At 46.4% G+C, this 19200-nt stretch overlaps 1 protein-coding gene across 1 annotated transcript in view; it reads left to right on the forward strand.

Annotated features, from left to right (window-relative positions):
• The first annotated feature begins 3845 nt into the window (after nucleotides 1–3845).
• The window catches only part of LOC119437507 (nose resistant to fluoxetine protein 6), a 46042-nt gene continuing 30687 nt past the window's right edge, over nucleotides 3846–19200 (forward strand). The window contains exons 1-5 of the mRNA XM_037704515.2: nucleotides 3846–4863; nucleotides 7437–7648; nucleotides 12027–12138; nucleotides 13521–13605; nucleotides 14421–14509. Coding sequence (XP_037560443.1) covers nucleotides 4188–4863; nucleotides 7437–7648; nucleotides 12027–12138; nucleotides 13521–13605; nucleotides 14421–14509 — 1174 coding nt within the window. The 5' untranslated portion in view covers nucleotides 3846–4187. The remainder of the gene's footprint in view (nucleotides 4864–7436; nucleotides 7649–12026; nucleotides 12139–13520; nucleotides 13606–14420; nucleotides 14510–19200) is intronic.

Genomic DNA, 19200 nt, shown 5'->3' on the forward strand with positions numbered 1-19200 from the left:
ACAAGGGGGCGTGCTTAGTTGCACACTATTTATTGTAAAAATGAGTTCCCTGCACACAGTCATCCCACGCACTATGTTTTATTGTGTTTATGTCGACGATGTGCAGATAGCTTTTAAGTCATGCAATATTGCCATCTGCGAACGACAAGCGCAGCTGGGAATAAACAGATTGTCCAAATGGGCAGATGAGAATGGTTTTAAAGTAAACGCCCAGAAGAGCACTTGCGTACTCTTTACAAACAAGAGAGGCATAACGCCTGTCCCCAGTATAGAAATCAAAGGAGATGCGCTCTCTGTGAGCAGCGAGCATAAGTTTCTAGGCATTATTTTAGATTCCAAGCTTACATTTATTCCTCATATTAAGTATCTGAGGGCAAAATGCCTGAAGACAATGAACCTTTTGAAGCTTCTGTCACGTACGACTTGGGGTAGTGATCGAAAGTGTCTGCTTAACCTCTATAAAAGTCTTGTCCGCTCACGTCTCGATTACGGAGCTATAGTGTATAATTCCGCAACGCCAAGTGAATTAAAAATACTAGACCCCGTTCACCATCTGGGAATCCGCCTCGCAACCGGTGCTTTCCGAACAAGTCCTATCCAGAGCCTCTATGTAGAGTCGAATCAGTGGTCACTCCATCTGCAGCGTTCATATAGCAGTTTCACGTATTTTCTGAGCAGACGCGCGTACACTGAACATCCTTCTTATTCAACTATAAATGACGTGACCGCTACCACACTCTTCCATAATCGACCGGCAGCGAGAAAGCCCTTCTCTTTGCGCGTGAGGAACCTCAGTGAGGAAATGGGTGTTCCTGTTCTTGAACATTGTCTTATGGCTCCAGCAAAACTGTTACCACCGTGGCAGTGGCAACTCATAGATTGCGATACATCATTTGTAGAGGTTACGAAAAACGCACCAGAGGCACACATTAAAATGCACTTCCTAGAGCTTCAATCCAAGTACTCATGCGCAGAGTTTTACACAGACGCTTCTAGGTCACATACCAGCGTGTCATATGCAGCCGTCGGCCCATCCTTCTCGGAATCCGGTGTACTGCACCCGGAAACGAGTATCTTTACGGCTGAGGCCCATGCACTATTGTCGGCCGTGAACCATATAAGGAAATCAAAACTTCAAAAAGCAATTATATTTACAGACTCCCTAAGCGTCGTGAAAGCCCTGATGTCACTCTGCAAACACAAAAATCCTTTACTAACTGAGCTCTATTCCATCCTATGCAGAGCGTATATATCAAACCGGCATATAATTATATGCTGGGTGCCGGGTCATAGAGGCATTGAGGGTAATGTTCGAGCAGACCAAATGGCCACATCAGTTACATCTCAGGCGTTACATCTCCCTACAGCTGCTGTTCCCGCAACAGATTTGAAGCCTTTCCTGCGAAAGAAACTGCGAAGCCACTGGCAACACTTATGGGACACGGAAAGAAATAATAAGCTTCACTTGATAAAACCACAGTTAGGCTTCTGGCCCCCCGTAACGAAAACACGACGAACTGATGTCCTTTTCTGTCGTCTAAGAATAGGACATACATATGGCACCCACAATTTTTTGCTTACTGGTGATGAACCACCAACCTGTGGTAGATGTGGGGAGAGGCTGACTGTCCTCCACGTCCTCGTGGAGTGTCGGGAAGCTGAAACAGAGAGAAAGAAATATTTTGCTCAAGCGTACCGATATCATCTGCCTCTTCATCCCATCATGTTTCTTGGTGAAGAACCGCTTTTTAACGACAAAGCAGTCGTCGATTTCTTGAACGATGTGGTCCTTCATGTTATTAGCCCAATGAGTTCGTAGCGCATCCTCTCTCCAGAGGATGCCGCTGTGATGGTAGTTTTTATAGCACATGCCTCCAGGCCCTTGTGATTCAAGGGCTCTGTATAGGCAGTAGTGCTTCTTACCAATTACTGCATCTTAAATATTTTAAATGTCGTGTCATTCTTTCTCAATGCATTCTTCCCTTCATAGTACACCTCATTAGTCATTTCCATGATTTTAGTACCTGTATATTTTACGCACTTTACAGCGATTATTTTTAGGCCCCTTTACAGCCACGCTTCATCTACTTCTCAGAATTCATCGCTCCACTGCACACTCACAAACACTGACATGGCGCTCTTTGGCCATAACTGGCCCTTGCGCCATAAAACACCACACATCATCATCATCATTGCATGCATTGCCACCTACCGACGTCCGCCAGAGTCAATGTGTCTGCTGCACATGAGCGAGTGTTTGTAGTTCGACTTTTAAAAGGTGCCTCTACCGTGGAAAACGTTGTAGACTTTGTACGCCAGCATTTTCTTCATTGGAGCAAGGGACAACTCAATTTCTGAAAAGAGGCATTTTGCGTATTAAAGGCATGCTAAAGTTAATTTTATAATAATTTCATTTGCCTCCCACATTTTCAATCCAGATTCCCACAACACGTTTCGCCATTTCCAGTTCTTATTTGGGATCATGTTTTTTAAAAAATGTCGGGTGGAACAAAATGAGCCTGTCAGTACTTGCATTACCTAATGCCATATTAATCTAACCTAATGATCAGTGAAGCACTGTGGCATGTGTTTCAGTAGGTTCTATGGGGGCAGTGCTACGGCTCACTGAAAAGGCTTTGCTCTTCACCGTTACGCTCCTTTAGCTAGTTAGCGTCCTCGAAATTGTAGGTGGGCGTAGAAACGTTTCCACGCTAAGTAATGGACACACCGATCTTGATCTAATTATCTCCTCAACGCACTCTGGAGGCAAGCGTCCGATATTGCGTGTTCTTTTGGACGCCCACAGGCATCAGGCGTGTATGTGGCGTGTATGAATACATGCGTGATCTTACTTGAGTCCTCCACGCCGGTGTCTGGTCTCGCAACTTTTTTTATTTTTTTCATTTTTTTGCAAACCGCGCAGATATAGATATGGATACTGCACCGGTACGTTTTTTAGATGGAATGTTAGAAGATGCACAAACTATAGGTGCTGGGTAAAGAAATGAAGGCATAAAAAAAAACAAATGCCTGCGGTTCAACTGCTGCTAATTAGGTCACAGCTCAAGAATTCCATAGAATGGCGCAGTAATGGTGTATACGCCACTATACAGGTAAAATTTAAAGTCACTTTTGTTTATGTTGCAGGGAATGTTTATTTTGTATCTGTGTACTTACAAGTTAGCTAACGACCGCTGTTGACTTCAAAGACCGACAAAGGCTTTGCTTAGTACCAGCACACATGCTGGGAGTGGCGTGCACCTGCATTAAACTAATAACATAAATGCCATAATAGCTTCTGAAGCATTCAACGATACCATAAATTTTTGTTCGCTTCCCGAGAGAGGTTACAGTAAAACACTGTCCTCCAAAGGTCAGGACGGGGAAGATGAGTGCAAAAATGCAAATCGCCAAGCCTGTTCCGGCATCTGCTTTTTTTGTGCACCGCCACTCATCCGATCTTACGTGTATCGCCAGCAACATTTCAACCTGATCGTGAAACCATGCCTTAAGGCCAGTGAAGGTTCAACGGGTTGTATGCAGCAACGTATATATCTGTTTTTTGTTGGTCATTTTCGTTTTTCTCTACGTAGCAGGTGCTCACCAAAGCTGGGAGCCTCAACTTCGACACCGTGCAAAGAGATGCCATCACACGTTCTTCAACAATTCTGGCAGTAATGCTGGCGTTTTCTGTCACAAAAGCATCGACTTCCATGACTTCTCCACGATGCCCTTTCCATGGCGCCGACAGTCTAACCCGTGACATTCACGTTTGAACCAACGAAGAAAAAAAACAAAGAAGAGACGTTTCGACTGTATTGCCATAAGCTAGCTTATAGGCGAGTTTAGAGGCTGAGCATCTACTGATTTGTACACAATATATCGTAGCCGCTACACATGGCATATGCGAAACTTCGGGAGAGCCTTTCACGTGACGGTAACGCTGGGAATCATTATAATAAACTGGTAGACACGGATGTCATGCGGAGCTATCAAGTTAGCGAACATGGAGTGATTGCAGTGACAGCCCTGATTTAACTTTCATCGGTTGATCCTGGTTTAAACGAAAGCGTGGTTAGTTCTCGAGTCTGCCCTTTGTACGCCCTCTGTTTATTTTGAAGGAGTGCTACTACTAAGGCAGGCCCCGCGTCTCTCTGAGCCAGTGAACCAAGTCAGGACGCTCGGCGATGGAGACCCAAGCGTTTATACGTACGCCATTGCGTTCCTCCAGAGAGCTGTTGCTTTTGCTGATGGTGTTTACGTCTAGCGGACACATAGCGAAAGGCGAAAGTGTCGCTACGGTGGCCAAGCTTCTCAACGAAATGCACACCAGTGCACTCAGTGCCGCAACGATGGTAGACAGCAGAACGCTTTTCGGAACGACGGACGCCTTCCCTAAATCTCAGTCAAGCGGCCCGAGTGCCGTTCCTAAAGGCGCTCCCCTTTCCGTCGTGACAGCGTCCAAGATGATGGACACCGCCGGGCATCCATCTGGTGACAAGTGGGACGTGGTCGGCGTCATAGCGACGTCACTGAAATCAACGACCGCCGATGATGCTGCAGCGAGAACGTCTATGACAAGTGTAGCAAACATTTCTACTTTGACGGGAACGAACCAGACTGTGGTTGAGGCCGTCCCTCCCAACTCATCGCATTACTTCACAAGCAGTGGCGCGACGACAAGAAGCACCACGCGGCCACCGGAAACGTCGAGGATCCGGGCTCTGATCACCAAGGGTCTGTCCACCATGAGCGGGAGACTCATGCGGCGGCTACTTCAGGCTGACATCTCGGCGGAATGCAGCCTCGGTGTGCTTCACTTCATGCGCGCCATCCAGACGCTCGAGCCATGGGCCTTCAGGCGTGAGTATGCCACTTTCCAGACGCTTTTTACATTTACTGTAGGCGAAGTTCATTTTGAATGAAACTACGGCTGACGTTCTCCATATGTGTTTACCACCTACCATAATTGGCCGCAGTTAGGTACGTGACTTTCGGCATACTGTCGCGACATTGCAGGAACACAGCGAAACGTTTTGTCATCATTTGTATTGTCCACCTGATATCACAGATATTATTTATTTCAGCTTGCAATCGCAGATCCTTTAGTGTGTTGATACGCCAGGTCCAGAAGATGGGAGGCGAGAAAATTTGTCCTAACACTCGGCCATTGTGGAAAAAATGTTTTTTGGTGCCCTAACACTAGCTCATGCGGGCTCATGCGCACTCAAGTAATGAGAGAATGATTATCCTCATCTTTAGAATATTACGATCTACAGAATATTACGTTGTTTTATTGAAATGTAATAAAATCTGGCAGCATCAAAACAGAAAAGCACCGAATAGCTTGCGCAATAATTTTACTTAACCGAAACCACTGCAGTCGTCATAAACTTCATTGTCAACATTTTAAAGGTGAAATCTCGCGTATGAGATCTCCGAAGAGCCACCAAATAGGTATCTGTGCCGTAAGTACGTATGAGCTGGTGTTGCGCAAAGAACAAAGAAGCAGGAGCCCGAGAGGTTTGTTTGACAAAAAAAAGTTCAGCACCCGTCCAGCCGAATGATCCCATGAAATCTGTGGAGCAAGTGGTCGGAAGAAACCCTAATTCGCGTGCTTTCACAATCCGCGTTCCCATAAATGCACCAACAGCATATCGCATCTGTGAGCGCATCATCGTAATGGCGCATGAAATCTCACGCAATGCCTACTAAGCCCGACGCGCGGGAGAGTGTTCCAGCACCGGGCAGGTGGCACACGGACGGAGCCACCTGTCTCGTTTTCTTACAGTTCGTAATGGCTGCGTCTTCAAATTTTTCTTGTCCTGTGTTTCTTATATTTTAGCAGAAATTAAGGAATTATATCTGGTGCTAGCGCTAACTATACAATTTCATGGAATGCGCTATGCATTTGTCTAAATATGCTAACTCTAAACCACAGTCTTTTCGATACCCCCGTATTAATTCCATGAAGATGATGCGCCTTCATTTACGGCGCATCACCCCAGTTTGCAAGAGTGCCTCGCGCAAAAAAAAATGAAAAATGACGATGCGCTATTGTCCCATTCACGTGAATTTAGTTTCAGGTGCCGGCCAAAATAAGGATAAAGCTGGATAAGGGCACCTAGCTGAATTCGGTAGATTTCTGTAGCATGTAGAATGAAGTCTTGTATATAAAGAACATATTCCGGAGTTTTTAAAAAATGAGCTCAACCATTCGGCCATTGCACAAGCATCCACAGATACCGGATTTTTTTTTGCACGGCATAGTGCACATATATCAAAGAACGGCTACACCGCCCAGTACATATTGTTTTACTCTGTTTTGTTGATGACTGCCGGCTACTGCTCGTCAACTTGTACACAAACTCTGAAATATTGATATTCTAGAACTGCGACCAGGGAGTTTTATATTTTTTTGCAGTTGACAGAACTTTGTAATCTATTCCTTAAAAACATGTCTCAGCACGAAAGTATTTCTGTAGTTATTATTCACGCACTGTACCTATTCTGCGTACATTACCCAGCATTAACCCTTACATTAACCCTTACGTTGGCCAATAAAACTCATAATATCGAAATTTGATAATAGGAATGTACTTGACGCGAGAGTAATACCCCTGTCACACGGCACATGTAATGTCATTTGCAGTAAATGATATTGATGTCGAATGTCTTTGACATCAATTGCAAATGCCATTTTGTTTAACCCTGTAGACTGGGAACGCAATACCGCAATGTTTATCGGCAGGCTGCTATGATAATGAAACCTTACAAATCGTGCTTCCTGTTTACATATTTTCACTATATTGTTATCTATACAATGGTAAACATTGGAAGGTTATTTGAAAATATATTGCATTTCGTTTGAACTTATCGATTTTTTAATTTTTTGCCAAGCCCCTGTCGTCAAAATTACACTAGTCGCGCGTGGGAAACTCATTCAATGGGCGAATGTTATTAGCTGTGATGTCATTCACTAGGTCGGTGTAGAAGCAACAAAAATGGCATTGACACGTAATCTCATTCGCTGCGATTGACATTACACGTGCCGTGTGATAGGGTTATAAGGCTATGTGAAGCTTGATATTTCTAACTCTTTTTCTTGGACGCCCACTCCGACGTGACCGTTCCTTTGGAGGTATACAGAAACTGTAGATTGCACGCACCTCAGTTGTGACAATCAGCGCTTGATTTTACGCCATTACTAAGAAGATATTCGTAGCGGAAATGCATGTGAAAGGAGAAAGAATAGCTGAGATAGAGATCAATAAGCCAGACGTGGCACTCCGTCTGAAATATTCGTACAAAGGGAAGGGGAAAGAAATATTTTCTTAGTGAAGACCTCTTGGTTTGAAATATCATTCAGCTATGGCTAGTCGTTCCTGGGAGCGTTTTTGGCTTCCGTTTTCTCACCTTTATATTTCGTCCCGCAGTGGTCGACGCGACGGCTAAGTATCCTACAGGCCTGCTGCAAGCGTCCACGGCCAATTTGGGAGCATACGACGAGTGCATCGAGACCGTTGCGAGGGATGAGTACGGCATAGAAAAGGCTCGTGGACAATACTGCAACGTGCATCTCGCAATCGGGGAAGACAGCCCGATTATCGGCGAGATCATGCCAGCGGTGATGCTTTCACACAAGAGAGTAAGCCTGTACCATTCCTCTTTCGCTGCTACCGTTCCCTTTTCTCTAACGGTGTCAGGTTTTTGGTGGTTGCAAGTTGTGAGATCACACTTTCTTACCTCGGCTAAGAAGTGCTGCTTCTATGCCTGAGCGCGGCCTGTTTACACGTAGCAGACATTAACCACTAGCAGAGTCAAATGTTGGGCCCTATGGCAGATAGCACAATTCTAGTTGTTCATGAGCTGGTTTACTCGAAGAGGCGGAGATTACATGCACAAAGAATTGAAATGCGTTATCGACTGATTAAACATTCACTAATTAGGTTTTTAACTAGTTATCTTATGGCTCATAGGGAAATTTACAAATTGTAGCGGTGGAGTTCGCAAAGTGGGTCCACTTGGAACGAATTCTCAGGATGACATCATTTTATAGACAATAATTCACGAACTTTGCAGAGAAATGCATTGGCGTTTCAGTTACTTTTGTGCTTCCATGCATAAAACAACGTTTGAAGAAAGTCACTGGAACACCAATGCATTTCTCCGCCAAGTTCGGGAATTAACATCTTGAAACTGGTGTCATCCTGAAAATTGGTTCCAAGTGAATCCGCCTCGCGAACTCTAAGGCTAGAATTTATAAATTGCAATATGGACCATAAGGTAATTAGATTAAAACTTAATCAGGAAAATTTTGTTCATTAGTAGATTATACATTCCATTTTTTGTACAAGTAATGTTCCCCTCTTCGCGTACACCAGCCCATGATCTAAAATTGTGCTATCTGCCACAGGCAACCTTTACAAATTTTTTAAAGTGTTCGGTGAAACACCCGGTATGTAGCGACGCACCGCTACACATTGTGTCAGACCGGGCCAGCTTGTACTCCTTGATGTTACGCACATCGCAACTACGGACAAAGGACGGAATGGAACGACGGATACAAGATCTGGCTTCGAACTTAACTTTATTATTGCAATAGCAATTATATGGACACCCCAAGCGCAGTTTTGCCGTCATTGTTTCCGTCGCTGTCGGCGTCCCCGTGATATTCCGTATCAAGTCCAAGGGCGATAACTTAGGTTGCCGCGCGCCGTATGCTGTATGTGCCAGTGAAAACAGCGAGGGGAGCCGATGACCACGGCTACATCTCATGCGCGCAAGGGAGGAAAGCGGGGAGGATGCTCGCTGTCTTCCGTCGAGCGCAAGCCACCGTTGGGAGGGGAATCGGCGTTGTACTCCGGCAACAACTGCGTATTGCGCGGCCACGCGCGCCCTATCTTTAAAGCAATCTGCGTAGAGGGCAGAGTCTACACCACCTAGATAGCACAAGGCCTACGTACTCCGATCCTTGACCTCATGCTACTGGCCCGACTGCCATATAATCTAATAGGGATACTCCCGCGTACGCAACAGTGATTTTGACGCCACCACCAAGGTAAATATACCTGGTAGCGAAGCTTCCATAGAAGCCCATACGTTCAAAACATGGCGGTTCATCTGCGGTTCATGGGCTTAGCGCCATCTGTGTGAGGCGGGAACACTTCCGGTGGAAGGAAAAATAATTCGACGTCATATCTGTTATTGACCCTTTGCGCGGCGATCCCGTGGGCGCTGCCATGTTTGATCACGTGGTGACGCGTCCATTGCTTGCCTCAACTGCCTCCGTTGCCTCCTTATTTACAATGGAAGTGTATGACGCCGGCACGGCTTAGAAAACCTCTGTTTTCGGAGATATCGTAGACGGTGACTAGGTGGACGACACGAAGGTTTGATCACAGCTTCAGAGAACATGCAAAAGCGCTTTCGGAGCTGATTAAGCTATGTCCAAACGGCGCAAGCAGCGTATATGGTGCTTGTTCTATAGGCGGGGCTAAAAATGTATTCCAAGCTGTCCGATTATGAATTCAGTCAGGATTAGTGTGTTTTGCTCTTTGTTCTTTATTCGGCAAATATTTTGAAGCAGTGGCTAGTCAGTTTCTGACCCAGTGAAGTTCCTCGGTGCGGGCCACTATCTGATTATTTTCTGCCTAATCGCTCGTGGGTGTGCTCAGTTCCGATAGATTTGTTCTTGCTGCGCACAAGGCTTGAAATGTAGCTGTGTTGTACATTTTAATGCCTTGTAGCAAATATATATTACCTCTAGTATCTCGCTCACTCTTGTCGACCGTCACCAAACATTCAGCTTCGACCATTCCTGCGCTATGGAGTAATACCGTCATTTATTGTGCGTATACAGTGCACACATGTTCAAGTGTGCGCCCATTCACTTATTCTTGATACGACGGCGATAGAGTGGGCGTAAGTTTTCCTGCCATTTGGGACAGATGTGATGGATAACGTGCACGAAACTTACTATGACAGGAAGCGGCGATACTCCCTTTGTCATTGTTTAACGAGTGGTACTCGCTCTTGCCGACGTTCTGAGGATGAAGCATTTTCTTTGAAGGTTAGCGATACAAGGCTGGCGGATGAGCAAATTTCTCTATCCTCGAGGAAGGCCGTACATCACGAAGTGCCGGTAACAAGTTCGGACCGTTGCAGCAGCGGTCCGCGAACTTGGCCACACAGATTCATTCTATTCCTTAACATGTTGGTCACTATTTTTGCAGCCAACTACTGCACACGTCTTCAATCCACATGATTCAATCTAGCATGATTGGAGCACAGTGTGTTAGCGAAAACTCAGTTGCATTTCCGACAGCTGATCGCACAGAAGCAAGGTAGAAGCGGTAATGGTTTCGTATTCGTGCGCGATCGCTGAGGAGAGGTATGGCGCGCCGCCGTGAGCGCCATCTCATTTCTCTAAAACAAACTGCTCCGCGAAAAGGGTCAATAAGAAGAAGTGGCGTCATTTTCCTCTTAAAGGCGCGAAATTTGTTTTCGAAGGCTGGCAATTAGAGCTGTATATTCAAATGCCCCACCATTCGACTTGATGGGCGTTTCGAGCTTTCAGCGCGGAAAGCGACGCAGGAAAAGTTCAGTCGTACGACTGTCGAAATCGCATCGCTGCACCTAACATACTTTCTTTGGAGGCCGACGAACGCTTTGGGCATAGAGTGCTCGTCATTTCGTCGGACGACAAGCCCGTCGGCCAGCGCTGCCTCACGAAAACAACTAAAGTAAACAACTATCTGGCGGTCGCAACTCACTACTTTTGACTGAACAGGTTAAGAAACAATGGAACTACCCGCGTCACCAAATTGAGACAAACGTCGACAAGCAAAGCAACAGAACATGTGAGGGGGGCGTGAAATTTACGAGCGCGCCTTTCTGTCCACTTCAAGAGCTCCATTGCATTGCAAGTGATAGCGGCGTCAACGCCCGCCGCTATCGGTGGGCGCTCTTACGGTGGGCGCTGAAAAAAGCTTTTTTATTGATAATGATCAAGTGAAATAGAGCTGTTCTTTTTTCGCCATGCGTACATAAAATTTATTAGGAATTTATTTTCGTCGGATTATACTATTTCTCGCTTTAATTAGAAAAAACGCTTGTTTTTTCCCGATGTTTGTTCCCTCCAAACATAGTCGCGCTTCAATCGCTGCTCCCATAACCACCCTTGCTGATGTCGGTGACAATTCGTTCTGAACCGCTTTTCTCCCGAAGCTTCGCGACCATTTAGATCGACCTTGCCACCGCTTTCGTCACGCTAGCCTTAGCAATGAAAATTTCGGGCCAGGGAGCATGACGTCATAAATCGGAGTGCGTAGGCTCGTGCTATCTGGGTCGTGTTGGCAGAGTCTAGGTGCTCCGACGGGTCATACCTTTGTGCGCCTCTTCGCTCAGTTTGCATTGAAGCGATAGACAGCGCGAAGGTCACTTCGCTCACAGCTGCTGCTGCGATTGCTCACGCAAACGTTTTGACAGCGAGTGTTCCCGGTCATCGAGTGTGATGTGTTTATGTTAGCGTGTGCGCGCTGACGCCATGCTTGTTATTTAGTTAGTAAGTTTTTAAGTTGATAGGGCCGACAAAACTACTATCCTTAATTCTCATAGCTGTCTACTCATTTGCTATCGCTATGGATGCTTCGTATTTCGGGTGAAACTGCAACTTTTATCGTAAACACATATATAACCCTCCAATACCGGTTCACAACATAAACTGTCGATGCATTATGGCAAAAACTGTTTCCATGGTATCAGAAGCTTTCAGCGCGAATGGGAGAAGTATATTTAGTTAGTAGGTCATGTTGAAAAACCCTTGTTTGTCAAATCTCAGGTATTTCATTTTATACACGAGATGCAAAACTGTCGGATCGTTTTTCGTATACGCTCCTTGATGAATGCGCGATCGCAGTACTGATGATTCTAGGACATGAAATGTTAACTAATTCGAGCAGCTTCCACCAAAAAATGCCTTCGAAAGTCTAATCAATCTGGTTTTGTGAATTTCTGCCCCTCAGACGATAAATTTCACAGAGTATATGACAGACGAAAGACTGCCTGGGCTTCGTCTCGGGATCTGCTTCATCGCGGCCTGCAGCGAGCAAGACCTCTCTAACATCGGTCGCAGCTGTAAGTTTCGTAGCCAGCTGCCATGAATACCGAAAAACTTGGTTCTTTCTGCGAGCTGCTTGTATGCAACCATCGGACCAGAAAGCCATTTCCCCTTAATAAACGATCTTTGTCTCTATGGGAGCAAAGGGTTGTTCTGACAGTTTTCTTCGCATGGGATTTCCCCTTCAAGGTAGTGCTTTCCACTAAGCACTTTCAAGTGTTGTATGTACAGTTGTACACGCAAAGAGAAACACCGCAAAACTTGAAGCAGTAATGGAAAGAATCACGTTCACAATGTGTTGCATGCATCTTGAGACGTGTCTATCTGAAGCTGTGGCACAACTTATCGCGCACGATGTACGTAAGAGAGCAAAATGCTAGACACCCAGCTGCTTGGGGCTAATCAAGATATGTGTTGATGGAGTTAATGCCTTTTATGCGCTTAATGTTTTTTAGGGCGATGGCTTACATTGCGAAAATTTCTTGAGTGGCTCTTTATTTTCTTAGTACACGGTGCATGAAATAATAAATTTGGTTCCTGTACCCAAGTTATTTTTCAGAATGCCTATATGATTCGCTATTTTAGGGCGCACAGAGCCTATGTGTCTATGTTTATGTTTATGTCTATGTTTGTTATGACGCTATAGCGGCAAGGATAGTTTGGAAACTTAAGCGTCAACATACAGTATTAACTGTGTCTGAAGGTGATAGGTAATGGTTAATCTAAATAGAGATATGACATTTCCTGCGCTAAATTTGGCAAATCGTGGATGTGTTTCAGTGCAGTATTACTATAAATAATTGTTCTCACTTTCCAGAACAGTTCGCCTTTCCAGCCAACCAGTCTTGTAAATAGGCTGATTTGCTCATGCTAGTTGCCGATAGATTGGTAACATCTGCTATGCAGATGTTACCATTCTGCGCACGTCGTAGTGTAAATCCGCTGAAGCACGTTATGTGCTAGAGTGGCTGTTGTCCTCTACTCTTCTAGATGCAGGGCTTGTTCACTAGAATTATGATCACGTGCGTCAGCTCCACCAAAGCATTAGGAAGCCGCTGCGCAAAGCAATCACTTCGATTCGGACCATAGGTCCATAGCTTTGCTTTTGGGCGTCGTCAGCAAAGCATTGATATAGTCTGGACAAAATAATTATTCAGTTGTTAAAAAAAACCCTTCATATCTGACAGAGAACGCACAATTGAAACCTAAGCCCGGGGCTAACCTATCGACACGAGGGCTTACGTTCGTTAATGCAAAGGTAACGGAGACACGCTTGAACGCCGACTCCCAGGATGAGACTTCTGTTGTTAATATCTCAATATCCATGCAACCACTTTGCCTTCATTATGTGCACGAAAGTAATTCAACGATATATTTTGTCTTCCATTCAATACCGCAGTAATAGGCCCTTCCACCAGAATTACGGTGAAGAACTGCGTGACAAGTGTGAACGGAGGGATAACCGGCTCTCAGGCCTGGATCTTGTGAGTGTGTGGGTGCAGTGAAACTTGTGACTAAGTTATATACGTATCACATGACCTTGCAGTATTACCAAATTGCAATTTAGCTGATGCTATCAAGATGCGTATGTACGCCTTACTTATTTCAATGCATTGTGCAAAACAAACTCTTTTATTTCAACGGAGACAGTTCCACTTTGTTTCGGCACATTGGGACACATAGGACAACCAGACTCCGAAGGCACTGGAATGTAATAGAAAGATAATGCAGTGTGACTGATATCTGTACGCATTCTTGCTGATAATTTTAACAATGCTAGCTACCAACAATTTGTCAACCAAGCACATTCATAAAGCTCCGTTGACTCTGTCCCAAATGTGCATAGCTCATGTGAAACTTTTACACTGGTGTTCACAAGTAAAACAAAACATGTAAGCATAATGTGGAGTTGTGTGAACTCCTATTTTGTAATCAGTGCTGCTGCAAATCGCTTTCAACGAAAACAATTTGAACCTCTTCATCTCCTCACGGCTCATTCTCACGCGTTTTTCTCTCGTTTCCAAATTACTGCAAAGGCAAAAGAAAAGGTTCCATTATTCATTTTCTTCCCTGTATATAACAGGCTTATCAGTGTTCTCTTATTTTATTTTTACTAAATGCCATTACCACAAAATGAAATAAACTTTTATGAGCTACGGTGTAGACTGCTGAAAACGGCGGTCTGAAAGCCACCGTCAGAAATCTTCCACCATTGATATAAGGGTTTGAAATCGCATACGATAAATAGTAGTATCTCAGTGTCTTTTTTTCTTTTCACTTCCCTCAACGTTTTTTACAGAGCTTTTTTAGCCATTCTTGTAACTGCAATTGTTGTGGCAACAGCCTTCGAACTATTCACCAGCAAATGGGACGTTAAGCGGAAGAATGGTACGTATACACTATTACTCTTGACGATCACCCACCACGAAAAATGCATTGTGAAATAATACTTTTTTATGGGCACTGAAATGCGCTGTACATTAAAATTGTTAAAAAGGGCGCTGGTTATGAAGCGCGCCGTCAGATCAAATGCAATATCTGAATATTCGAGGGAATGTTCGCGTTAGTCAATGTAAATCACCTGAGTTGCTTTACGTTACACATCACCAAATTTATTGGAAAATCATAAAAGGCAGCATTACGACAAAATAGGAATAAACAGCGGAAAGGGCAATTGGAGAAATATAATATCGGCATCAGCAACTCAAGTATATTTTCTTGCTGAAGCGCCCTCCCCCCATTGGTGAGGAACAGAGCAATAACCTTTCAAATCAGCAGTTTAGTCAGCTATCTTGTGGGCTGTGAAGTCTGCGAAGTGGAGCGCAGTAACATCCCAGATGTTGCCCCTACATGCATAAACGCACATTATTGCGGGGAAGTGACGCTGTCAAAAACTTAAAAGGGGGTAGAAACGAGGGCCAAGTGTTACTTGGTTACCACTGTGACTAATATGGTTTCTACATGGAGGAAAGGGCCTCTGTTTGTCACACCGCGCATTACACCATTTGCCGCAGTCGGCGCGCTAACACTGACCGTTTGACTTTCACGTCATCGAGCTCATATTTTATCGCTGCGGTTGTGATGCCATTGACCAGTGGATGCTGAAGTGACGCAACAAAGTAGCAACAAGAATACTGAACAGTTTATTGCTCTGCACTTGAGTTTATGTAACTGAAAACCACGTGAGTAGCGACACCCGCTGCGTCCCAGCATAACGTTTCTTGCTGGCAGCTGATAAGGAACTCGCGCGCACAAGTGTGCTTTATCGACGACGCTGCATTTCTTCCCCCTTCAAAAGCCCAGTCGCTCCGGCGGGCGTCTTGGTCCTGTTGAGCGGCGAAGTTGCATTGGACCCGCTTCCGATGCACTCGTTTGTCGAGTCTCTGCTGCCGGCTGGGGAGTCGCTGGGCTGTAGTACGCCGTTTCATTTGATTCTCGAGTCTCCGCGGCCGGCTGTGTTTCCGCTGAACTGCGGCCGAGCGTTGTTGCATTCTCCCTTTGCGTTGCCGCTTCCGCTAGCCGTGTCCACAACTGATCCGCATGACGGCGCTGTATTTCCAGGGTTGTCTCCAGCCTTACCATGCAATTCCCCTCCGTCACTATCACAGTCCCTAGTAGCCATTTTCGCCCTCGCTGAAATTGGCGGGACCAGATCCGCTTTCCAGGTGAGAATAGCGGTTATGTATTGGCCGACGCAAACTGCTCCTGGATCGCGTCAGCCGCTGCAGGTACCTCGCCTTCTCGGAAGTGGGCAGACAGCCTTGCCCGGAGCTGGAATCCAATGAGCAGTTGTGCGGGTGATTTACGACTCTCGAGAGGTGTCGATCTGTAACAGAACAGAAAACGGGACAGCTTTTCCTGTAATGTGCAGCGTTTGCTTTTCTTGAGACCCTCTTTTGTTGTTCGCACAGCCCGCTCCACAATTCTATTTGATTGTGGATGGTACGCTGCCGTCCTGACGTGGCGTATGTAATTTTTCTGCAAGAACTTTGCCATTGCCGCGCTCGAAAACTGGGAACCATTGTCCGACACCACACACTGCGGAATACCAAAACGGGCGAAACTTTCTCTGAACAGTTGTGTTTGTCGTCAGTGTTTTCACAGGCGTTGCTTCTATCCACTTGGTTTCCGCGTCAACTAGGATGAAGATTAGGTAACCATCAACAGGGCCTGCAAAATCCATATACAATCAGTACCACCGCTTTCCTGTCTTGGGCCACGGGGAAGGAACACGGGGCCGGAGGCATCGACCGACACTGCGCGCCATGAGGGCAGCCTTTCACCAAATTTTCAATGTCATTGTCGAATCCGGGGTAACAGAATAATGTACGTGCAAGCCTCTTCATGGACCCGATTCCTGGGTGCGTATCGTGCAGCTTGTTAATAAGCACTGTCGGGCTTTCTCCGGCACGACCACAAAATGACCCCTATAATTGAGGCTATGGCTCACGACGAGCTCCCGTCGGCGGGTGAAGTACGGAAGCAGATGCTGCTGCTCCTTGGCAAGATGTGATGGTCAGCCACGCTCGATCCCTTCCCGGACTTGCCGAAGTGTGCCGTCCTCCTGGGTCAGAGCAATCATTTGTTCAGATGGAAGGGCACTTGCCTATAAATCCTGCGTGTAGAGCACATATTCCATTACAAAGTGACTAACTACCGCGTTCATGATCCCCTGGCAAAGGCATGTGACTAAAAGCGTCGGCGTTACCATTGTGCAGTCCCTTGCGGTATTCCAGATTGTATTGGTACGCTGATAGAAGGAGCGGCCAACGCTGAATTCGAGCTGCCGCCATCTGCGGAATCGGTTTGTCTGGGTGTAAGAGCCCGGTGAGTGGCTTGTGATCCGTTTCTAATGTGAAACGGTTACCGAGCAGAAAATCGCGATACTTGGACATTCCAAACATCAAGGCCAGAGCTTCTTTCTCTATTTCCGAATAATTGCGTTCTACTGACGTCAGCGTTCTTCAACGAAATGTTATCGGATGGTCCACTCCCTCAATTCGATGGGATAATACTGTGCCTAAACCGGCTGATGAAGCGTCACACTATAGCCGCAATTCCTTCCGCGGATCGTAGTGAACCAGAAAATTCGCCTCTAACAAGGCACGCTTTGCTTCCCCAAAAGCTATGTTGTCCTGCTCTTCTTTCCAGTTCCAGCGTTCACCTTTCGCCAGCAACCGGTAGAGTGGAGCCATGGTCGTAGCCAAATTATGCAAAAACTTTGAGGAATACGTTATTAGCCCCAGAAACGACCTAAGTTGGCTTGCCGGCTCTGGTTTTGGTGCAGCTGTTACGGCTTCGAGGTTGTCACGCAGCTGGTGAAGGCCGGCTGCATCAATCTTGAACCCCGAAAACTGCGCTTTTTTCTCTCGGAACTGACATTTGGCTTTGTTCAAATGGAGGCCACTGTCCCGCAGTTTCTGCAACACTGGTCGAAGCGTTGACGTGTCATGCTGTTTCTTGAGGATTATGATGTCGTCCAAGTATACGCGCACTCTTGGTAAGCACCGCAATAACGACTCAATGCGCAGCTGGAGCAGTGCGGGAGCAGACGAGATGCCGAAGGCTAATCGGTTGTACGAGTATAAGCCCTGGTGCGTTTTGATGACGGTTATCTTTTTAGCCTCTTCGTCAAGCGGGAGCTGGTTATAAGTATTTCGCAAGTCCAGTGTTCTGAATACTTCTCCCCCGTACAGCGCAGCAAAAATGTCATCCACCTTTGGCAAAAGGTACTGCTCCAGGTGAGTGGCGGGATTCACGGTGAGTTTAAAATCGCCGCACATCCTGATGTCCCCATTCTTCTTCACCACTGGTAGAACAGGCGCACCCACTAGGAAACACTCACCGTTGACAGAACGCCTTGCTGAACGAGGCGGTCAATTTCAGCGGACACGGCTTTGCGAAGCGCGAACGGCACCGAACGAGCCCTCAAAAACCGTGGCACCGCACCTTCTTTCTTGTACAGCTTCACGGGCGGACATTTGCAACAGCCCAGCCGGTCTTCAAACAAGTTTGAGAACTCATCAAGCAGCTCTTTTATGCCGTCTTCAGACTGCGTGGCATTAACGCCTGGTAGAGCCTGTTCTTCGAAGAGTGACAAGCCGGCTTCGCGGAAAGATGTAATGGTGTTTCTACCGCACAGGGCCGGCATTTTGTAGCCGATGGCTTTCCGATGCTAATGCCTTTTCGCGCTTGGCCAGTGGTCAGAGCGCCGGTCTGCTCACGTTATCAAAGGGATCAGCCGGCGTAAACGGTGGATGATAAGACTAGTAAAGAACAAAGCATAACGCATCGCTACAAAATACCGGCCCAGTAGTGGTCCGTCACAGTCGACTACCACGAGCGAACTGTCAACTTGCGTCTTGTCGTGCTCCACATTCATGGCGAGCCGGCCGACCACTGGAAGATGCCCCAAGGAGGCCAATCGAAGTGGCGTTTTTTTTTTCTTGCCTAGGCCACCACTTACGGCGCCTCTTAAAGACGTTTTTGGAATAACACTGACGGATGACCCTGTGTCGATCAGTATCCGTAGTTTCCTGCTGCCCCAGACCGAGTTCCGTTCCATTGGTCGCCTCCTCGCCTGGTCAGAATTGTTCTGGGTGGATAGGGCAAAAAGCATTTCTTCCCCGCTGTCTTCTCTGTCGGCCGGTTCGTTGAGCCCGTATGATCCCTGTTGGTGGGTGCGCCGGCGCTGGCACATTCTCGCCAAGTGTCCTCTAGTGCCGCATTTCCGGCACACCTTGCCGACATGTTGGCATTCGTGTGCCGAGTCACTTGAGCCGCATCTACAGCAGGAAGGGCGTGGGTCTCGTCTATCGTATTCGCTGTTAGGGTTTCGTCCGCTGCCACAACTCCGTTCAACGTAGAGCCCATTGCTAGCGTCTTTCTCGCCGTCTGCATTTCATGGAACGGACGTTACGGTCAGTCGTTTCTGGATACATTGCGAATACCTGCGCTTCCTGCTGAGTCCGCTTCTATTGCGTCAGCAGGAACCGCCTGGCGTCGTCTTCCTGGATACCACAGACTATCCGGTCAATTATTAGGTATTCTGTCCAGAAAACTGCCGAAGTTGCAATCTT

The sequence above is a fragment of the Dermacentor silvarum genome, chromosome 1, assembly GCF_013339745.2.
Source record: "Dermacentor silvarum isolate Dsil-2018 chromosome 1, BIME_Dsil_1.4, whole genome shotgun sequence".
NCBI classification, from domain to species: domain Eukaryota; kingdom Metazoa; phylum Arthropoda; class Arachnida; order Ixodida; family Ixodidae; genus Dermacentor; species Dermacentor silvarum.